This window comes from Astatotilapia calliptera, chromosome 6 (genome assembly GCF_964374335.1).
Source record: "Astatotilapia calliptera chromosome 6, fAstCal68.1, whole genome shotgun sequence".
Classification (NCBI taxonomy): Eukaryota; Metazoa; Chordata; class Actinopteri; order Cichliformes; family Cichlidae; genus Astatotilapia; species Astatotilapia calliptera.
Window position 1 is genome coordinate 20,314,736 of NC_137427.1, and position 18,411 is coordinate 20,333,146.

The window sequence follows — 18,411 nt, forward strand, 5'->3', positions numbered from 1 at the left end:
CTTCTTGTTTGCAGTGGTGATGGACAGGTTGATAGATGCGGACTATGATGGTGAAGGCATAAAAGTCAGTAGAAGTAAGGCAAAATGCATGTGTGTGAATGAGAGGGAGACAGATGGAAAGGTGAAAGTGGATGAGCTTAAATACTTGGACAGTATAGGTAAAGACAAGACAAAGTGGGTGGAAATGAGGGTCGAGGGTGATATGTGTATGAGGGTAGCGTAAGAGCAAAAGGAAGAAATTACAAGATAGTATTGAGATCTGCTGTGATGTGTGGTTTGCAGAAGGTAGTTCCTACAAAAATGCCGCAAACCACACAAAAAGCTTATGGTGTAAAATCTTTACTCATTTGCATCATGAAGTATTGCCGGCAATAAGTCGGACTCGTTCCTGGTGGGTGATGGGCTCCGCCAGGGCTGCCCTTTGTCTCCGGTTCTGTTCATAATTTTTATGGACAGGATTTCTAGGCGCAGCCAAGTGGCGGAGGGCTTTCGCTTTGGTGGCCTCAGAATCTCATCTCTGATTTTTGCAGATGATGTGGTTCTGTTGGCTTCATCGGGTGAGGGCCTCCAGCTCGCACTGGAACTGTTCGCAGCCGAGTGCGAAGCAGCGGGAATTAGGATCAGCACCTCCAAATCTGAGGCCATGGTTCTCAGCCGGAAAAGGGTGGAGTGCCCACTCCGGGTCGGGGATGAGTTCCTGCCCCAAGTGGAGGAGTTCAAGTATCTCGGGGTCTTGTTCGCGAGTGATGGGAGAAGGGAGCCGGAGATCGACAGACGGATTGGGGCTGCAGCTGCAGTAATGCGGACGCTGCACCGGTCCGTCGTGGTGAAGAGGGAGCTGAGTGTAAAAGCGAAGCTCTCAATTTACCGGTCGATCTACGTCCCTACCCTCACCTATGGCCACGAGCTGTGGGTAGTGACCGAAAGAACGAGATCGTGGATACAAGCGGCAGAAATGAGCTTCCTCCGAAGGGTGGCTGGCCTCTCCCTTAGAGATAGGGTGAGAAGTTCGGCCATCCGGGAGGGGCTCAGAGTAGAGCAGCTGCTGCTCCACATCGAAAGGAGCCAGCTGAGGTGGTTCGGGCATCTGACAAGGATGCCCCCTGGGCGCCTCCTGGGTGAGGTGTTCCAGGAGGAGGAGGCCCCGGGGCAGACCCAGGACACGCTGGAGAGATTATATCTCTCGGCTGGCCTGGGAACGCCTTGGTATTCCCCCGGATAAGCTGGAGGAGGTGGCTGGGGAGAGGGAGGTCTGGGCCTCTTTGCTTAGGCTGCTGCCCCCGCGACCCGGCCCCGGACAAAGCGGATGAAGATGGATGGATGGATGGATCATGAAGTAGTTATGGAGCATTAGAGATTTGAGCAGATTTCATTTTTTTAAATAAAAACATCCATTTTCAGAGACTTCACTCTAAGCTTTTTGGATTCTTTATGTGTGACTGCACAGCATGTTTAGTCTAGCACTCACCCCTTGCACCTGAAGAAAGCATGAAAGGACGTTTTTACAGTCAAGTGCAATTTAATCTCTCTGTTCAGGGAACTCCCACAAAGAAAATGAAGTGACAGCACTTACAGTTGTTACAGTTGTCAGGTGTGGATCAAAAGAGGTGTGCCAGTTTATGAATGCTTGATCCCTACTGATGATAACCAGACAGAACAGCAGTGAAATAATGGTTATCATCAGCTTAGTGATTATTATTTTTGGGATAAGGAGAACACAAGAGTGTTAAAAGACTGTAACATGACTTTTAATGTCACTAGATTTTCTTAGTGAGAGAGGTGGAGTAGTTGAATTCAAATAAAACATATTTGTTCTTTGTTTACTAAATACCAAACCTGTGATTTATTACACCCCCAGTAGTTTATTTCAAAGTTAGAAATGTTAAAATGTTACACTGCCTTGCAGCAATACTGTTACTACTATAAGAATGCAACATTGAGGGACAAAAAAAATACAGCTGCATACTCATTACGTGCAATAGCCCTTTACTTTGGATTTTCTGTGTTGTGCATATTAGAGATGATATAAACGTAAGAAAAAGCGAGGGCTCGTCCGGGATTTGAACCCGGGACCTCTCGCACCCTAAGCGAGAATCATACCCCTAGACCAACGAGCCGCTGAGCAAGCAAGCAGATTAATATGTATATAAATCGTACTCGTCATCACTAGTTGTACTCATTTTAGTCTGTTTTGTTTTATTTGTTTTTGTGGGGTTTTGCGTGTAACAGCAGCTGTTGTGCGGACTCTCGTTTCACCGAGCTTCAGAATAGAGGTGTTGCTCCTCTAAAGAGCCAGAAGAACTGAAATGATTCACTCCTACATAGATGCAACTTCGCTGCTATTTTGACTGGCGTCGTTTATTTTATGACTGGCCTAACTTATTCAGCGGTCGCATTCTGAAACAGAATGCTATATTGAAACTGTGGTGCCGTTTTCTAATTATTGGAGGAAAACACACACACACACGTACAGTTTGTTTTTGTGTGCGCTGTAGTTTTTTGCCCGTCTGTGAAGTTGTGTTAGCTTAGCTCATCAGAGCCGCTCCCGAGGCAGAGAACTCTCTTGTCAGCTGTTACTCTTTGGCGCAGTCACAGACCACCGTCCTGCCGACGTGGCGGGGCGGAAGAGCCGCTGGCTGGCACCAAACGGGTGAGCTGCACTGTCACTTTCATAAAAACAAAACTGTCTCCCAGCTTTATAATTTTCCTTTGACTATACAAGCGAAGAACTGCAGTTCAACTTGAGATTAGTCTTTCATAAATTTGCTGCATCGCTTTGTTTTTGTGTGTTTGTATGTGTTTAGGAAGTGAGAAACATCCATTCATGTTAGCGTGAAAGTAGAGCATAACAGTGCTCTTTGTTGCCTGTCTCTTATACAGCGTTGCCTATGCTGTCACGTTGCATTAATGCTATAAATCGCACTAAAAAGGCAGGGCAGTCTTTAATACATCCTTACTTAGGTGTTAGCATTAGGGAATTATTATTTGTCACGCTGTCACGCTCTATATGAGTCAGAGGAAAAGATGTTTATATAATTTATGTCAAAAGTGCAAGATTATTGTTACTGCTCAAAATGCAAAATGAGAATTATGAGACCGTGGTTTCCAGTATCTGTTTAAAGCATTTTTTTTGTGTGTGGGTGAAAACACATTTTTCTATTTTGTGAAGTTTTATATATATATATTAATTATTATTTTTAACCACACCAGCTCTTCTGATTTAAAAAACAAAAAAAAACAAAAAACGTTCTGCACAAGGACCTTTTTCTGGCAGAAAACTCCTTTTAACAGTAATAAAATCACTGAGTGATAGTCATATGCATCTGAGTACAGCAACTGAACACAAGATGGCAACATCGGACATGAAATGACCAGCAGTACTGTCGCTTTAATTATAGCACATATAAAATTCTGTGTTGTCAAAATTCTTTCAGTTGAGTCCAGTTTTATTTAGTTGTTCACAGCAACAATTCCCCTCACGGCACTTTCTACTGCAGCTTTAATGAAAAAAAAAAAATCACATTTAAAACCTCACTCACTTATTTACGACACTTGGCAATGGCGGGAAGGAAAAACTCTTTTTTAATAGGAAGCGACCAACAAATCTAGCTTCATTGAGGGACAGCTATCTGCTACCATATGGTGGGAGGTTGAAGGGAACGAGAAGAGGAAAAAAAGGAGAGCATAGCGAGAAAATGTCTCTAATTCCAGGCCAAATAAAATAAATAGTATCCATCGTGTTTATTAGAGAATCGGGATAATTGTTCGTTGCTGCAACAGTTTAGAATAAGATAGAAACTCGACTCTTTATTTACAGATTATTTAATGCACACCTGCACCCTAGAATGCTTCAAAGAGAAAATACAAAGACAAACTGCAACTTTAAGATATGGAAATAAATAAGTTAAATAAATAATAAAGGGCTAAAAAGAAAACAAAAATAAGAATAAATGGTACTGCACCTTAAGTAAAAACCAGGGTGAGATAAAAGAGATACCCACTCAAGTGGAGTCCCTTTGGTTGTTGATGCCACAGTGGCTAAACGTGGATCTCCCATGCACTGAAAATGGTGTGTGTTAAATAATGGTGTCAATCACTAATTCCCAAGCCAAATCTGAGGCACCAGTGCAGACCCAAGACAGGCATTCCTGAGATTACATCTCTCACCTGGCCTGGGCTGAGCTGGGTAAGGAGCAGGTGACCGGTAAGAAGGGGGTCTGGGTGTGTCTTCAGGGACTGCTGCATGTGACTGAGAGGGATGGATGGGGTAGAAATCCAAGTTGTCATTTTTTATGATTTTCACTTTTTATTTATATATTTAAAAAAAAAAATACTTATTCTACATCACTTTAAACCAGGAATGTGAAACTCCTTTTACATGGGCCACATAAAGCCCATTTTGATCTTAAGTGGCTGGGACCAGAGAAATTGCAGCAATGAAGGTGGTTGGTCTTTATCAATAGGAAAATCTGTGAAACTTATGAAAATACAGTCAAAAGTTCAAAATCTATGCGTCCCTTTCTAAAGCTGTCCAGGGGACCGGATTCGAGACTTCACCGGGCCAATTGTGGACCCCGGGCTTTATGTTTGACACCCCTGCTTTAAATGGTCCAGGAGTCTCTATATACCCCAGTTTTTTAATTGTTATTTAATACATTATATATTATCAACAAAAGTCCCTTACAACATGTTCAATTGCAAGTACAGTGAGCTGCAGAAAAAAGCTCCCAGTCCTTAAAGCCAGATGTTTTTAGCCCAATCACACCTCTTATGACGTATGTGTGGGATACAGACACAGCTTGATTGACTTTTTCCTCAATCCTCTTTGGCACGGAACAGTTTACACAGTTGGTACTCTTAGTACTTCATAATTTGAGGAACATTGTTTAGTGTCACTAAAGTTAATCCCAATGAAAAGTCTAATTCACACTAATAATTAAACGCTGTGTGAATGTGCCAGGCCTCAAGAGTTTCACACATGATAAAACATGTAAGAACTGAGTGTTTCCACTTTATGCTTAGATTTGTATAAACAGTGTTTTTGTTTTAGGGAAAGTGCATTTATACGAAAGACACAGATGAGCAGTTTTCCACTAAAAATCCAACTTTTTGCAGATCATCATGTCTCAGGCTGCCTCCTCTGATGCTGACCCCTCCACAGACCCCACCCCTCCACCTGTTCAGCCCCCCGACCCTGTTCCCAGCCTCGGTCAGGATGTACCAGCAGCCGGTACACCCCCAGCAGATCCACTGCAGCCTCTTTTCTCCCCTGAGAGTTTTGATCAGTCCAAAGAGCAGTCGACCACAGAGAACACCACCACCTCTGAGACATTAGAGGGTCAGGCTGACCAACCAGAGTCTCCTGCAGAGAGTCAGATGACTGAATGTGACCAACCAGTGAGCCTGGAGCCAGACACAGAGGCTGCAGAGGAAGATGTGGAGGTTTGTTTCACAAGCTGAAGTTTGATTTATGTTTCCTTGACACAAAGCACTGAGAGGAAAATGTCTCATAGATACACTTGCACACAGTTATAAAATAACTTCAAAGAAACAAGAATTTTGAATATATTTAGGATTTTTATTCAGGAAATTGTATATACAGGCTCAAATATGTACATATAATCACTGAAATCTTTAAATAAGTGACACTGAAGGTGTTACACTGTCTTTTAGCTTGACAAAGCCAAAGCCTATTAACTTCTTGTTAGTTAATTTGATTGATGAAAACTGCTAGTTTCTGTTTTCATGATACATGCATTTCCTTAAAGCTAAGATCCAGCCTTTCTATGTATAATACAGCTTCATATTGACATTTTGAAATATTTAATAATAAACAAGCAATTATGATATGTATTTAGAGATTTGTGATTGTCATTTGTTTTGTACTTTCACACATATTATAGACCAAACGGTTAACAGTTTTATTCCTTTCCTATGATGGATATTTGCGCACAGAAGTCCCTCCTGGACAAAGAAAAAGGTTGGGGAGCTTGGAGTTCATGGGGAAAATCTCTTCTGACCACTGCCACCTCCACAGTGGGTATGTCCCAGGTTTTTCTCATCCAATTCTTTTCTTCACATTTACACCCATTTCACTCACCACCAGTCCCTCCCTGAGCTGGTTCTGCCAGAGGTTTCGTCCTGTTAAAGGGGAGCTTTTCCTTTCCACTGTCGCCAAAGTGCTTGCCCATAGGGTCATCTGATTGTTTCTCCGTATTATTGTTGGGTCTTTATCTTACAATATTAAGCACATTGTGGCCTTGTGATTTGGTGCTGTATGAATAGAATAGAATTGAACTGAATTACATTTCACCCTGTGATTGGCCAGTTGTGCATAACTGTGGCACAATCTGATATCCCCATGTTGATGTTGTTCTTGCGTCACCATAATAATTTTGGTTCAGGGTCAACATTGAAACTGACCAGTGATGTTGTGTGAGCATACAGTTAGCATTAACTGAGAAGGTAGCTAATGCTATTGAAAGCTATTACTAGCGAACTAACATGAGTTAAATTTGGCTAACAAAAACCTAACTCCATAGTAAATTTATTATATAGTATAAATTAATAAAGAAAGCACTTGCAGTGCTTACTATTTATTCCAGGAGGGTGTTTTATAAAAACAGAGCTATTTGTTTTCTTTTTCCCCTCCATTGCACAGCTGTGACATCACAGCAACATGACTGGTCAGTTGCACAAATGACGATGCACAAACACCAACACAGGAATGTCAAATACACCATAACTATGAAAGGACCCAAACATTGTTGCACCCAAATCTGTACACGATTTGTGGTGCAGCAATGTTTTCCAAGATGCACAATTTGAAAATACACACTGTCATCACATAAACACTTTAACAATATCTATATGTGTATTTGCTCATGTGTAGCGATTCAGAAATCGCTGGTACGGTATTTCTGCAGTAGCAGGGACCTGATAGCAAGGTGATAGTAACAGACAAGCACAGAGTCCTTCCATAAGCAAGTGAAGAAACATTTTATCGCTTGTCTTACTTCTGCCATCATTCTTGCGGTTTCAAAATTGGCTCATAGATTTCAGCCAGGATTATTATAGGACCATGTGTTTTTATATATGTAATGAGAAATGTCGCTGGCAAGCAGGAGAAATAGACCATCAATGTCTACTTCTCCTCATGTATGTGAGTCTTTAATTTGCTGCTTTCTGTGTGCAGGTCAAAGCCTGACCTCAGTAAAGGTGAAGGCAGGAGAGGCACTTCGTCTCCACAGAACCTCAGTTGGAGAGGAGGCACAGGAAGAGGAGGAGGGAGTGGAGGAGAAGACAGAAGGAGGAATCGAAAGCAGAGAGATTGACCTGTCCAACTCCGGGGAGTCGTCTTCTCCTACTGCAGCCACAGCTTCTAGCAGGGGCGTTTTCTCTACAATCACACATGCCGTACAAAACACTGTGAGTGAACACACATACACGCACAGAGAGACACACAAAAGGTATCCATCTGATGAAGCTTCCAAACCATGTCATGAAAGAGTGTTAGTGGCGATTAAATCATACATTTCACCAGGCAGTCATGTACTCAGATATGAAGAGTCGTCTCGTTTTCTTAGTGCCCATAATGCCGCCTCGACAGTCTGCTGCCGTGTGGTCTTAGGGCGCTCTCTTTTGCACTTTGGTGTCCACAGCAGAGCTGTCTGTGTGATGGAGTTGTACTTGTTTCTGAAGATGTGCATTACCGAATGTTTGGAGGTCGTTCAGTTTAATCAGATCCACAGCAGTCTCCTGAGAATTTTAGACTTAGTGAGAGTTTTTTATGGTCGCCCTCAGTCATTCTCCTTCCTCCTGGCAAAATTTTTAAATATTTAGATTTCAGGTTCTCTCTGTCTCTCTCAGGATAAGTCAGTGATCAGTATAATGCACTAGTGGTGTCACAGTTTTGCTCCTAACGTATAAGCATATAAAACTGCTGCTGAACTGCAAACATAATTGAAAAGCTTCCCTATTAACCCTGAATGCTACAGTATTAGCAGACAAGTAGATGCAAATAGAAGTAAGTACTCTGAAAGTGGGGCTTATTTAATCTACAAAATCAGGTTAATCCAAAATAAACTGTTTAATAAGATGTCTCAAAATATAAGTGAGATTTTAAAAAGAATGAACTCTACAGAGCTTAACCTATTTAATTAGTTAACCCTTTAACTAATTTAGCCTATAGAGTTACAGCAGACACAGCACAGCTCTATTATAGCCTCAGATTGGTGAGAGTGCTTGACTGTGATGACTTCAGACAGCGTCCACGCTGCAGAAGACAGTCCTTGATTTACTGATCCTCCTCTGGACGTCGCTGCCAGCTCCTCTCCTCTCCTTCCCTGCGGCATTCCTCAATCTGTGTTCGATGGCAAGCCATGGTCGATAGAAAAGTCGAGCCCCTTCAGTGCTGTCAACGATTTATTTATTTGTGTTACATATTAAGTACCTCCTAATTCACAGTTTTAGTAAGCTGAAATATTTCTCATTAACACATGCTCTGCCTCTCGATTTCCTGCTGTGTGAAGGAGCGCAGTTAAAGTTAAAGACATCATCTGTGCTTTGAAAATCAGACTGGAAGCAGTTGTGAGCTGTTATGGATTGTAAGCAATGATCTCTTGATTTTTGGCAGAAGGCTGCAGTTTTAAAATTACAATCCTACTTAAATATTTTGCAAAAACATTCACTTTATTTTTTCCCTCTTTGTTCCTGACTGAACTGACTGAGATTTAAAGGGTTAATTGATTAATGACACATTTAATTAGTTAACAATGTATTTATTTCATTCATTTTGGCGCTCATGGACCTCAATAAACCAAGAGCAAGCTCATATTTTTTTAACTGAATTCATTTAGTTTTCAGTATGCAAACTTTCAGTATGATATTATTTAAATTACAACATTTTATAAAAGTGTGCAATCTAAATTTACAATTTTGTTGGTCAATCCTATTTTGTTTTTGTTTTTTTATTGTTTTCTTTAACAGGCTACTGTAGTTTGCTGAACTGCCTTTCCCCTCCCACCCTTCCTCGCTCTGCATCTGTCTCTCTGTGTCTCTCAGGGTAAGTCAGTGATCAGTGGAGGCTTGGATGCCTTGGAGTTCATTGGAAAGAAGACCATGACTGTTCTTGCAGAGAGTGACCCGGGTTTTAAAAAGACCAAAACTCTGATGCAAAAGACCGCGTCACTTAGTCAGGCATGCAACTGACCATCTCATCTCATCTTGTCAGATAAGAAATGAATCTGAAACTGGTGTGTCGTGTGTGTGTGTGTGTGTGTGTGTGTGTGTGTGTGTGTGTGTGTGTGTGTGTGTGTTTGTGTGTAGGTGTAATTGCTTTAAATTGGTGGCTCTGTTTTTTCTGATTTTTTTTTTTTTTTCCTTTTTTCAGATGTTGAAGGAAGCCAAGGAGAAGGAGCGGGCCCGTCTGAGTAACCAGCCTATCAGTGCTCCCACAGCTCACTACGGTATTCTTTTTGATGACTACCAGGGCTTGTCACACCTGGAGGCCCTGGAGATTCTGTCCAATGAGAGTGAAGCAAAGGTAAGGCGCGAGTGTCGGGAATACAGAAAGCGCTTCAGAAACACTGCCTGTTTCAAGCAGTTTACCTGCAGCTGTGATTTTAGGTTCAAGCCTTCCTCTCCTCCCTGACCGAAGAGGAGCAGGAGGAGGTGAAGAAGGAGCTGATTTACATCAAGGAGATTTTCATCAAGCAAGAGGAAGAGGAGGATGTGGAGACAGAAGGAGGAGGACAGACGAAGGATAACGGTGATCTTAGTTCCCAATTACACTGTTCTACCCCCTTATGTGAGTGACCCAGATCGACTGCTAGACCTGCTGTAGGTGGAGGTGGTCCCTTAGCGCTGACCCAGGATCAGGTGGCCTTTGACAGGCACCTGGATGGGAAATGATAACCCAAACTGTTAAAAACAGGGTTTGTTGTTGAACACACTCATGACTGCGCTTATCTCTGATGCTGGCTGTGGGCAGCCTGCTGTTGTTCCTCAGGGAGCTTTAGCTCACTTATTTTAGTTTTAATCTTTTCAAAGTTTGTGCAGTTGTGCAGAAAGTTAGTTTGTGCAGATTCAAAGAGTGCTTTTTAAAAGCGTGCTCCATCAATTTCAGACACAAAGACTAATCCTGTGGTATTTGGTTGCTGTTTAAAGCCGTTTACACAGCCTTCTCCAGTTTCAGCAACATTGCAGGAAAAAAGTGAGGCAATGACTTTTCCTTTGTTTCTTATGAGGCAACAAACTTATGGAAAATGGCCTGAGTACCCCTCCTTCTCCTGTTACTGATACAGGATGATCTTTTAGCATCTTATAACGAGATGAAAGACACTGCATGGCTTCAGTGAAAACGTGACCAGATTAACTGCGTTGTCATCCTTGAGTCAGGCTCTGTCAGCACACAAAAATATGTTCTTTTCTTTGTTTATATGGAGGTCATCTAAACTCCACGAAAAAAAAAAAAAATTAAGAAAATCTGGACCTTTTCCTCATAAACTAAAAAATAGCATTCCTTTGCCTGAACTCTCTTGTTCTGACCCAGTTCAGCCTCTAATAATATTGCATTAGTATCGTCACTGGTCACTGGTACAGGTAACCTAACCTGACAAGTAGGTCTACCTAGGGTTATGATCAGCCACCCTTTTGATCCCAAACGTCTTATTATCTGACCTGACATTTTTGTTTTATTCACTCTCTTATGACTCTGACAAGTCACATCAATCTGTTATATTATGTCGTAATTAGAGTTCAAGAATCCAAATTTTCACTTAAACATCTGCTTCATGTCAAATAATCTTATATGCTCTGCATCCTAGAACTTACCCAAATTATATTTCCTCTTCCTAAAAGCCCTGAAAACCTTAGATCCTTACGGGAATCAGCGATGACGGTGACTGTTCCTAATCTGCTAAAGAAGTAGAAAATGTTCTACTGGAGTGAAACTGTGTCAGTGTGATGCCAAGTTTTGGTCTCGTCACATCTCACCACTTTACATTTTAAAGGGTTTGTGAGGGGCACCTTCAGGGGATGTCATGGAGGTGCACAGCTCAAAGCAGGCAGGCGCCCTTTTGCTCGGAGGGTTGAACAGGATGCCTGATCCGGCGTTTGGTGTTCAGGGGCCACCGACACATTTGCAGACTCAAGAAAAGCCAACAGAAACAATCCATAAGATCCAGTCGCCGAATCTGCATGTTTTACAATTCCAGCTGTAATTTATACACAGGAGTTTGAATTACGTTGGCATGACAACAACAATATACGCTTCGTGATCTCAGCATGGAGTAAATCGACTGATTCCTGACATGTGGTGTAAATGCGTGTAGCATCACACTTTAACACGTGCTTTGTGTATTTAAGTAAACTGACACGAGGTGGTGCATGCCTTTTGTGCATTTTTATCAGCTGCTGATGGCGAGGAGTTTGTGAGTGTTCTCACCGAGCTGCTCTTTGAACTTCATGTTGCCGCCACGCCGGACAAACTCAACAAGGTGACTCACTCACACAGATGCCAGTAGTTTTCATCCATCCATCCATCCATCCATCCATCCATCCATCCTGCATTTTGCTATCAATTTTAAATTAACTGTCTTTTCTGTAAATTGTACAGTTTAATAATAAATACAATCTTTTATATTTTTTTATTGGCAACACCGGTTGTTAAGTTACTGACACTTACTACTTTACATCAGCACCATCAGTGGGTGAAGCGCCTTTTTGCCTTCTGGTACATTGTCTGTGACGAGCCTTTAAATCACAGACTGTGTATAAAATACAGACCTTAGTTGTGTGGCTGAAAAGCGAAGCTGGTGTTGAATTGCCTAAAACCTGTATTTCCTCTAATGTCCAGAAGGAGGCGACTCCTCTGGTTTCAAAAAGAGGTCTGATTGTACAGAAGTCTAGGAAGTAGCCAGTATACTGTCTGTGCTCTGAATGTCATATCATTCTGCATTATATGGACAAAGGTATTGAGCCACATCATTTATGAATCCAGGTGTTTTCAGTCTCGTGGCCACAGGTATATAAAGGCAGCCTGCCTTTACAAACATTTGTGAATTTGAAGGTGGCACTGTGATAGAGAAATGCCAGTGTTGCAACTCTGATTCAGCTGTTGCAACAAGTCAACTGTAAGTGGTATTACTGCAAAGCAGAAGCATTTAGGAATCACCGCAAGTCACGTAACGTTACAGCACAGGATTGCCGAGTGCTGAGGCACATAGTGCTCTGCTGACTGAGTAACTGCAGGGTTTCGACATCAGCACAAAAACTGCGCCCGGTGCTTCATGACTCGGGTTTCTGTGGCTGAGAAGCAGCACGCAAGCAATACATCATCAATCTGGCTTTGGCGAGTGCCACATGAACACCACCTGCCTGACCGAATCGTGCCTGCTCTAAAGTTTGATGGAGAAGGGTTGTTGTCTTTTTTCTGGGGTGTCATAAACACTCCTGTAGGTGTAATGCACAGATAGTTTCCTTCACATAGTGATATGATTCTGATTTGGAAAGAAAATCTTTGATTTTTCTTCTATAAAGCTGTGTTATGAGTATTAGTTTATACCTCGTTTTATTATGAAATTGTGTTGAAATCATGCATTTCAAATTCCATAGTGTAGTTTAGTACCAGGAATATTCTAACAACCACCAATCATTCTTCCTATTTGCTCTGAGAAAACGGTCCACAAAGCTACAAAAATACACATCTTTGTATCTACACTCAACATAGTAACTCTGCATCCTGCTGCAAAGCTAATTTAAAAGTTATCAGCCCCTAAAGCCATCCTGCGTAATCACATTCACATATATAAAAACCAATATTAGCATATATCCATGTATATGCATCTAATTAGCATACATCAGGATCAGGGTGGGAATGTGTCTTCATGCAGACCTGATGAGTGGTAATTATGCATCTCCAGGCTCGAATAAGGGCCCATGATTGGGTGAGCAAGGTGGAACAACCTGTCACTACAGAGACAGTTGGCAGGGAAACGCAGGACCAGCCAGGAGGAGAGGAGAACAAAAAGGAAGAGAAGAAGAAAGACGGAGAAGAGCTGGGGGAGAAGAAGGGCGAGGAGGAGGAGATGAAGGGAGGAGAAGAGGCAAAGGAGAGCGACCCCATATCTGTAGAGGTGACGTCTCATCTGCACTGTTATGACTTCTGCTTTCAAGTTTAAATTCCGTCACCTTTTCTTCCTGCTGTCACTGCCTTATTTGATTTGAATCACTTATTCTGTGTGTGTGTGTGTGTGTGTGTGTGTGTGTGTGTGTGTGTGTGTATACACTCACCTTCCTCTCATCAGGCCATCTACCTGTCATCGGTCAGCAGTCTGGCAGAAGTGACGGCTCGCAGCATCGAGCAGCTCCACAAGGTGGCGGAGCTCATCCTCCACGGCCAGGAGCAAGAGAAACCAGCCAGAGACCAGGCACACGTCCTCACCAGGTATGTGTGTGAATGTGTACTTGTATTACACACTTACATTGTGGGAACTTCCTTCTGTGGGTATCCCCTTGACAGGTTCAAGGTTATGGTACGGGTTAGGGTAAGCCTCCAGGAGATAAATATAAGCTGTTGTTATGTCTTTGCTAAGGGAAATAATGGAAATGTTTGGGATTTGGCATTTGTGATTGTTGAGGTTAGGTTCACAAGCAAAGAAGACTGAAACAGTCGCATACACTGCCTGGCCAAAAGACAAGTCACCACCTGGATTTAACTAGGCAAATACATAAGAGCTTATCATTTCTTAGACAACCGTGTCAGCTGTTACTGCGTTTCACTGAAATTATTGGACTGTGTCAAGCAAAGAAAACAACTAAGGAGATTGTTGGAACTGCTAAAATTGGAATGAAATGATAAAAAATCAACATGTAAGAGCCTTTCCACACACACAGTGCGAGAACAGCTCAAGTGATTGGGACTAAACAGCTGTGTAGCCTTAAGAAAGCCACTTATCAGTGAGGCTAATCAGGAAAAGGGCTTCAGTATATTCGGGAGCATAAAGATTGGAGTAAATGAAAAAAGGGTCATGTGGTCTAATGAGTTCAGATTTACTCTGTTCCAGAGTGATGGGTGCATCAGGGCAAGAAGAGAGGCGGGTGAAGTGATGCATTCATCGTGTCAGGTTTCTGCTGTACAAGCCTGTGGGGGCAGTGTTACGATCTGGGATTGGTTCAGAAATTGAGGTCAGCTTACTACCTGAAAATACTGAATGACCAGGTTTTTCCTTTAGTAAATGTTTTCTTCCAATGTGGTTGGGTTGGATTCATCAGGCTCAAATTGTAAAAGAGTGGTTCAGGGAGTTCAGGGAATAGGAGACGTCATTTTCACGTGGATTAGACGCAACAGACTCCAGACATTAACCCCACTGGGATGTGCTGGAGATAACTTGCCGTAACAATCCAACATGCTCATCATCAACACAAGATGTTGGTCAAAAATGATCAAAATAAATGTTGCACAGTTCACGTGTGCATAAGCTTATGAAAAACGTGCTGTTATCAAAGATAAAGTCGGTCCAGTTAGAGGGTCTGATTTTCCTTTTTTTCGGCCCTGTGCTAGGGCAGATACTGCAGCTTGGGGAAGGCTTTGATAAGGATCTGTTTTACCAGGATCATTTGGGTGAATCCCCCTGGTACCAAGGAGAGAGGAGGACAGAGAGAAAAGGGGATTGAGGGGCACTAAAATAAGAACAGTTAGGTGTGTATGGCATTAGGTCTACAATTAAAGAGCTAGCAAAAACTAAATGTGAAGAAATAATCCATTTGCACATAATGTGTGTCTGCATGTCTGTGTGTGTGTATCTGTGAGGTAGAGAGAGGTCAAGGAAGAGATAGTATCACTACTCCAAGGAGTGATGCATGCTCAAATCCACTCTTCTTATTGCAGGTTGACATGTGCCATGTGTAAGGAGGTGGAGTGTTTGGCCAAGAAGTTCTCTGATACGCTGCTCGATGTTGGGGTAGGTGAGAGTGTGTGTGCATGTGGGTGTGTGAACATTAGGGATGATTGTGACTATTCTAATAATGTTTGCTATTGTCAAAAAGTATCCATCGGGGTTTAACTTTAGTTCAGTTGGGGCCTATTTTAAGTTGTATGAATACACACGGGGTGCTCTAATGAGTATTTATGCCAACAGAGCAGTCTCTGTAGAGCTGACTCATAATAAATACAGTGGTCGTATTCATTGTAATAAAACATTTCACCCACTACAACAACGTGACTCAGTGACAGCACAGCTTTTTAGATGTAGCAGGAGATATATCAGACAGCTGATGTGTGAGTATTTGTTTGTTGGATCAAGTCACTGTTTCTTTTGTTTGTTTGGGGGTTTTTTCATAGGCTCTGCTGACAGTAGTAAAATAATTTTTGATCTTTGTCTTTGTACTTGTGTTTTTCTGCTACTCCATCATCTTTTATTGATCTCACGAGTGTCACTGCCTCTCTTTTTTAGGGCCAGAGGAAAGCAGAAGAGCTGAACCCACTGGTAGAGAGTGTGCTGCTAGAGGTGAGATTTTTTTACTTTGAACATCGTGAATAAAAATAAAAATGGATAAAATTAATGATGTAGCAGTCTCATGATGAGTGACAGATAAATGATCAGGATCATCATCACTAATGCAATGGGAACTGAGTTTTAAGAGGCACTCAGACGAGATCCACACAGCGTTTAAAGACTTGTTCAACATTTTTCAGAATGCATTTTTTTTTTACAAATTTCATCTCTAGAAACAAATCTTTCCTCATTTTTATTGTTATATCTCTGTGACAGCGATGCCAGGAGGCATTGTTTTCTTGTGAGCAAAGCACCTGTTTAATGCCTCGAGGAATTTCTGGATGACCAGAAACATCCAGAGCTGTGCACACAAACTGTGCACATGTAGCATTGTTATATTCCATCCATCCCCATCATGGATTATTCTCACTACAGGTGTCTAGCTAGAGGATTTACAGCTGTTGGAGCAGAATAGCAAGAGAACAGTTTCTGTCCCCAAGCCATCAGTCTTTGAAACTCTCAATTATATACATATATGTATATATGCATATATATTGTTCAGCACTATGCTACATCTACTTATGATTTCCTATCCGCAGGGCTCCAACAGCACCAACTACATCCAGAATGCATTTCAGCTGCTGCTGCCCATCCTGCAGATCTCCCACATCCAGAGCCAACACTGCCGACCCGCCACAGAGGCCGCAGCACAGATTCAGCATTAACACTGCCTGTGCAACTGCCTGCCAGTGTGTCTATTGTTGTACAGTAAAGTATAGAGAATAGAGTCACCAGAACAAGTGCTTTAATCTACACTAAGTGCCAAATAGTAACAGAACACAGAGAATATCATCAGGAAGATACCAGCTTAACTGACACACGTAGTGGTAGCTCGCATACGTTTTGTTTGTGTGTTTGTGCCACGTTGTGTCTCTGAATGTTACTTTGCCTGTTTTGCCGTTGATGTTTTGCTTTAAGAAACCAAAATGACGTCCACGCCTCAAAACCAAAAAACAGAATATTACTGATTGTACTGATCAAACTCTATATTATTGTACATTGAGCTTTCTTTGCACAACAGGAAAAAACATAGACTAACACTAGTAGAGTGTCTGTTGTGTTGACTGTTTAATTGCAGGTTAAGATAAAATACCAGCGTCAGTGATTATATATAGTAATATCATACTTATTTTGTTTTCTGTGTTAAATTATATGAAACAACACTACCTTATATTTTATTTCCATCTTTTGTTGTGAACATTACTAATGTGATGTCGGTTAATTAATTTCTGTTTGCGTCTTGTTGTTGGACTGAATTAGATGAGCGATACCACTCTCTACGCTAAAAGTGAAACCACAGCCTTTTGAAGGGAATCGGCTAGTTTGGCTGCACCAAAACCAAACAGTGTGAAATACAGCAACAAAATAACAATAAAACATTTAATTACCCCAGTAAAACAAAAACTGTCTGTTTTGGGGGGGTTTATTAATTCAAACTTTTAGAGACATTTTTTGTGGAAGTAAATAGTGAACACTTGTGTTATGTATCACCTTTTAAACACTATCATTCATTTAGTGAATTTTGACTCTTTAAACTCTGATTTTGGCTTTTGCTAAATCCTAAAGGGGACATTGAGCTCTTTAGCCGGAATTACTCCATCATGTGCATCTGTTTGTTGCTAAACAATGAGCTAACTCATTGTTCACTCACTTTAAAGGTTATTGAAACACGATAGGTAGATGTGGATTGTATAACTCGCACACAGCAATCTTTGCTGAAACGGAGTGTAACTTCTGATTCTTTGGTTATAAATATGCATTAAAACTGCCTCACTCTGCAAAACTGTTGGTATAAGGGTCAATTTATCTCAAATTATTGTGGGCCATCTGCTCGACCAGCTCCAGTCTGCATTCAAATTTAAAGATACAACATTGTAATATTTATTTGTATGTACAAGAAAAAATCAGTATTTGTTGCATTTTTGTATATTTCAAAATTAAACATCATTATTAGACTCATCCAGTGGGTCTTGAAAATAACAAATATGCATATACTTCACAAGATAATTTTCTCCGTTATAATAAGACTTACATCTGGAAGCTCCTGAAATTTGTTCTTTCATATTAAATAATGAGCTAATGTCTCTAGTGTGCAACTTGTTGTGTTTGCTCAATCCACCCAGACATTTTTAAGCATTGTTTCCAAATTACAGACCCTGATTCTATCTTACGGAGAAAGAAAGATCAGAGAAAGTTTTAGGCTTTTATCTTGGACATTTTTGAGATATTCATGTTGAAACATTGCCTCAGAAAAGAAAAACAAAACATGTCCAAAAAAGTATTTGATACACGAGGCTGAAACTTCACAGCTAGATTATAGTCATCCAAGTTTTAAACCATTCGATTTTCAAGCAATACACAGGTGGTTGAGCAGACAATGATCTAAAAATGTGATGAGCGATATGAGGTGGAATGACCCATAAGTTAAAATATTTTTCATGTCTCCCTCTTACGCCATAAAAGTAAAAGAGTAGCGATTGGGTTTAATAATTCTGAAAATGTGCTGCAAATACAGATGTTTTCCAGATGGTTGAGTACGACTGACTGCAAAAAGAGCAAATTCACAGTAAGACATGAGCCTTGCAGGTGCTGCTATCTGGAGTTAGTTACTTCCTGGCAGAGCGAGCTTGGCTCCTTTAATGTTTTTATGGTGAAATAAAACCAGGTGGTTACTCGCGTTCGACCTGCTGTACACTTTGTGTGATTCCACTTTAAACACCCCAAAGACAGCCTTACATGCACACATAGGTTACATGTTTTTACTCCAGAACAAAGCCTTTGATCATGCGTTCCAACATTCAGAAATGTATACCACGTCGGTTTCATCTCACACATCACCGCAGAGATGTGTCAA

The 18,411-nt window shown here is 41.3% G+C and overlaps 1 protein-coding gene and 1 non-coding gene across 6 annotated transcripts; one reads left to right on the forward strand and one right to left on the reverse strand.

Annotated features, from left to right (window-relative positions):
• Positions 1-2,045: 2,045 nt before the first annotated feature.
• On the reverse strand, positions 2,046-2,117 carry trnap-agg (transfer RNA proline (anticodon AGG)). The gene has a single exon. It is a non-coding gene; the product is annotated as a tRNA-Pro (tRNA).
• Positions 2,118-2,540: 423 nt separating this feature from the next.
• On the forward strand, positions 2,541-17,541 carry fam114a1 (family with sequence similarity 114 member A1). 5 transcript variants are annotated; one of them, XM_026170933.2, is made up of 13 exons: positions 2,541-2,650; positions 5,116-5,442; positions 5,956-6,040; positions 7,196-7,428; positions 9,064-9,198; positions 9,392-9,544; positions 9,628-9,808; positions 11,413-11,498; positions 12,924-13,136; positions 13,308-13,447; positions 14,891-14,963; positions 15,456-15,509; positions 16,097-17,541. In XM_026170933.2, exons 2-13 carry the CDS (start codon positions 5,122-5,124, stop codon positions 16,220-16,222), a joined length of 1,800 nt encoding a protein of 599 aa, XP_026026718.1. In that variant the 5' UTR covers positions 2,541-2,650; positions 5,116-5,121; the 3' UTR covers positions 16,223-17,541. The 5 variants fall into 5 exon arrangements, with proteins under 5 accessions (XP_026026718.1, XP_080158571.1, XP_026026720.1 ...); XM_080302445.1 differs by having other exon boundaries at positions 9,628-9,769; positions 12,924-13,106; XM_026170935.2 differs by lacking the exon at positions 2,541-2,650 and adding an exon at positions 3,445-4,204.
• Positions 17,542-18,411: the final 870 nt, after the last annotated feature.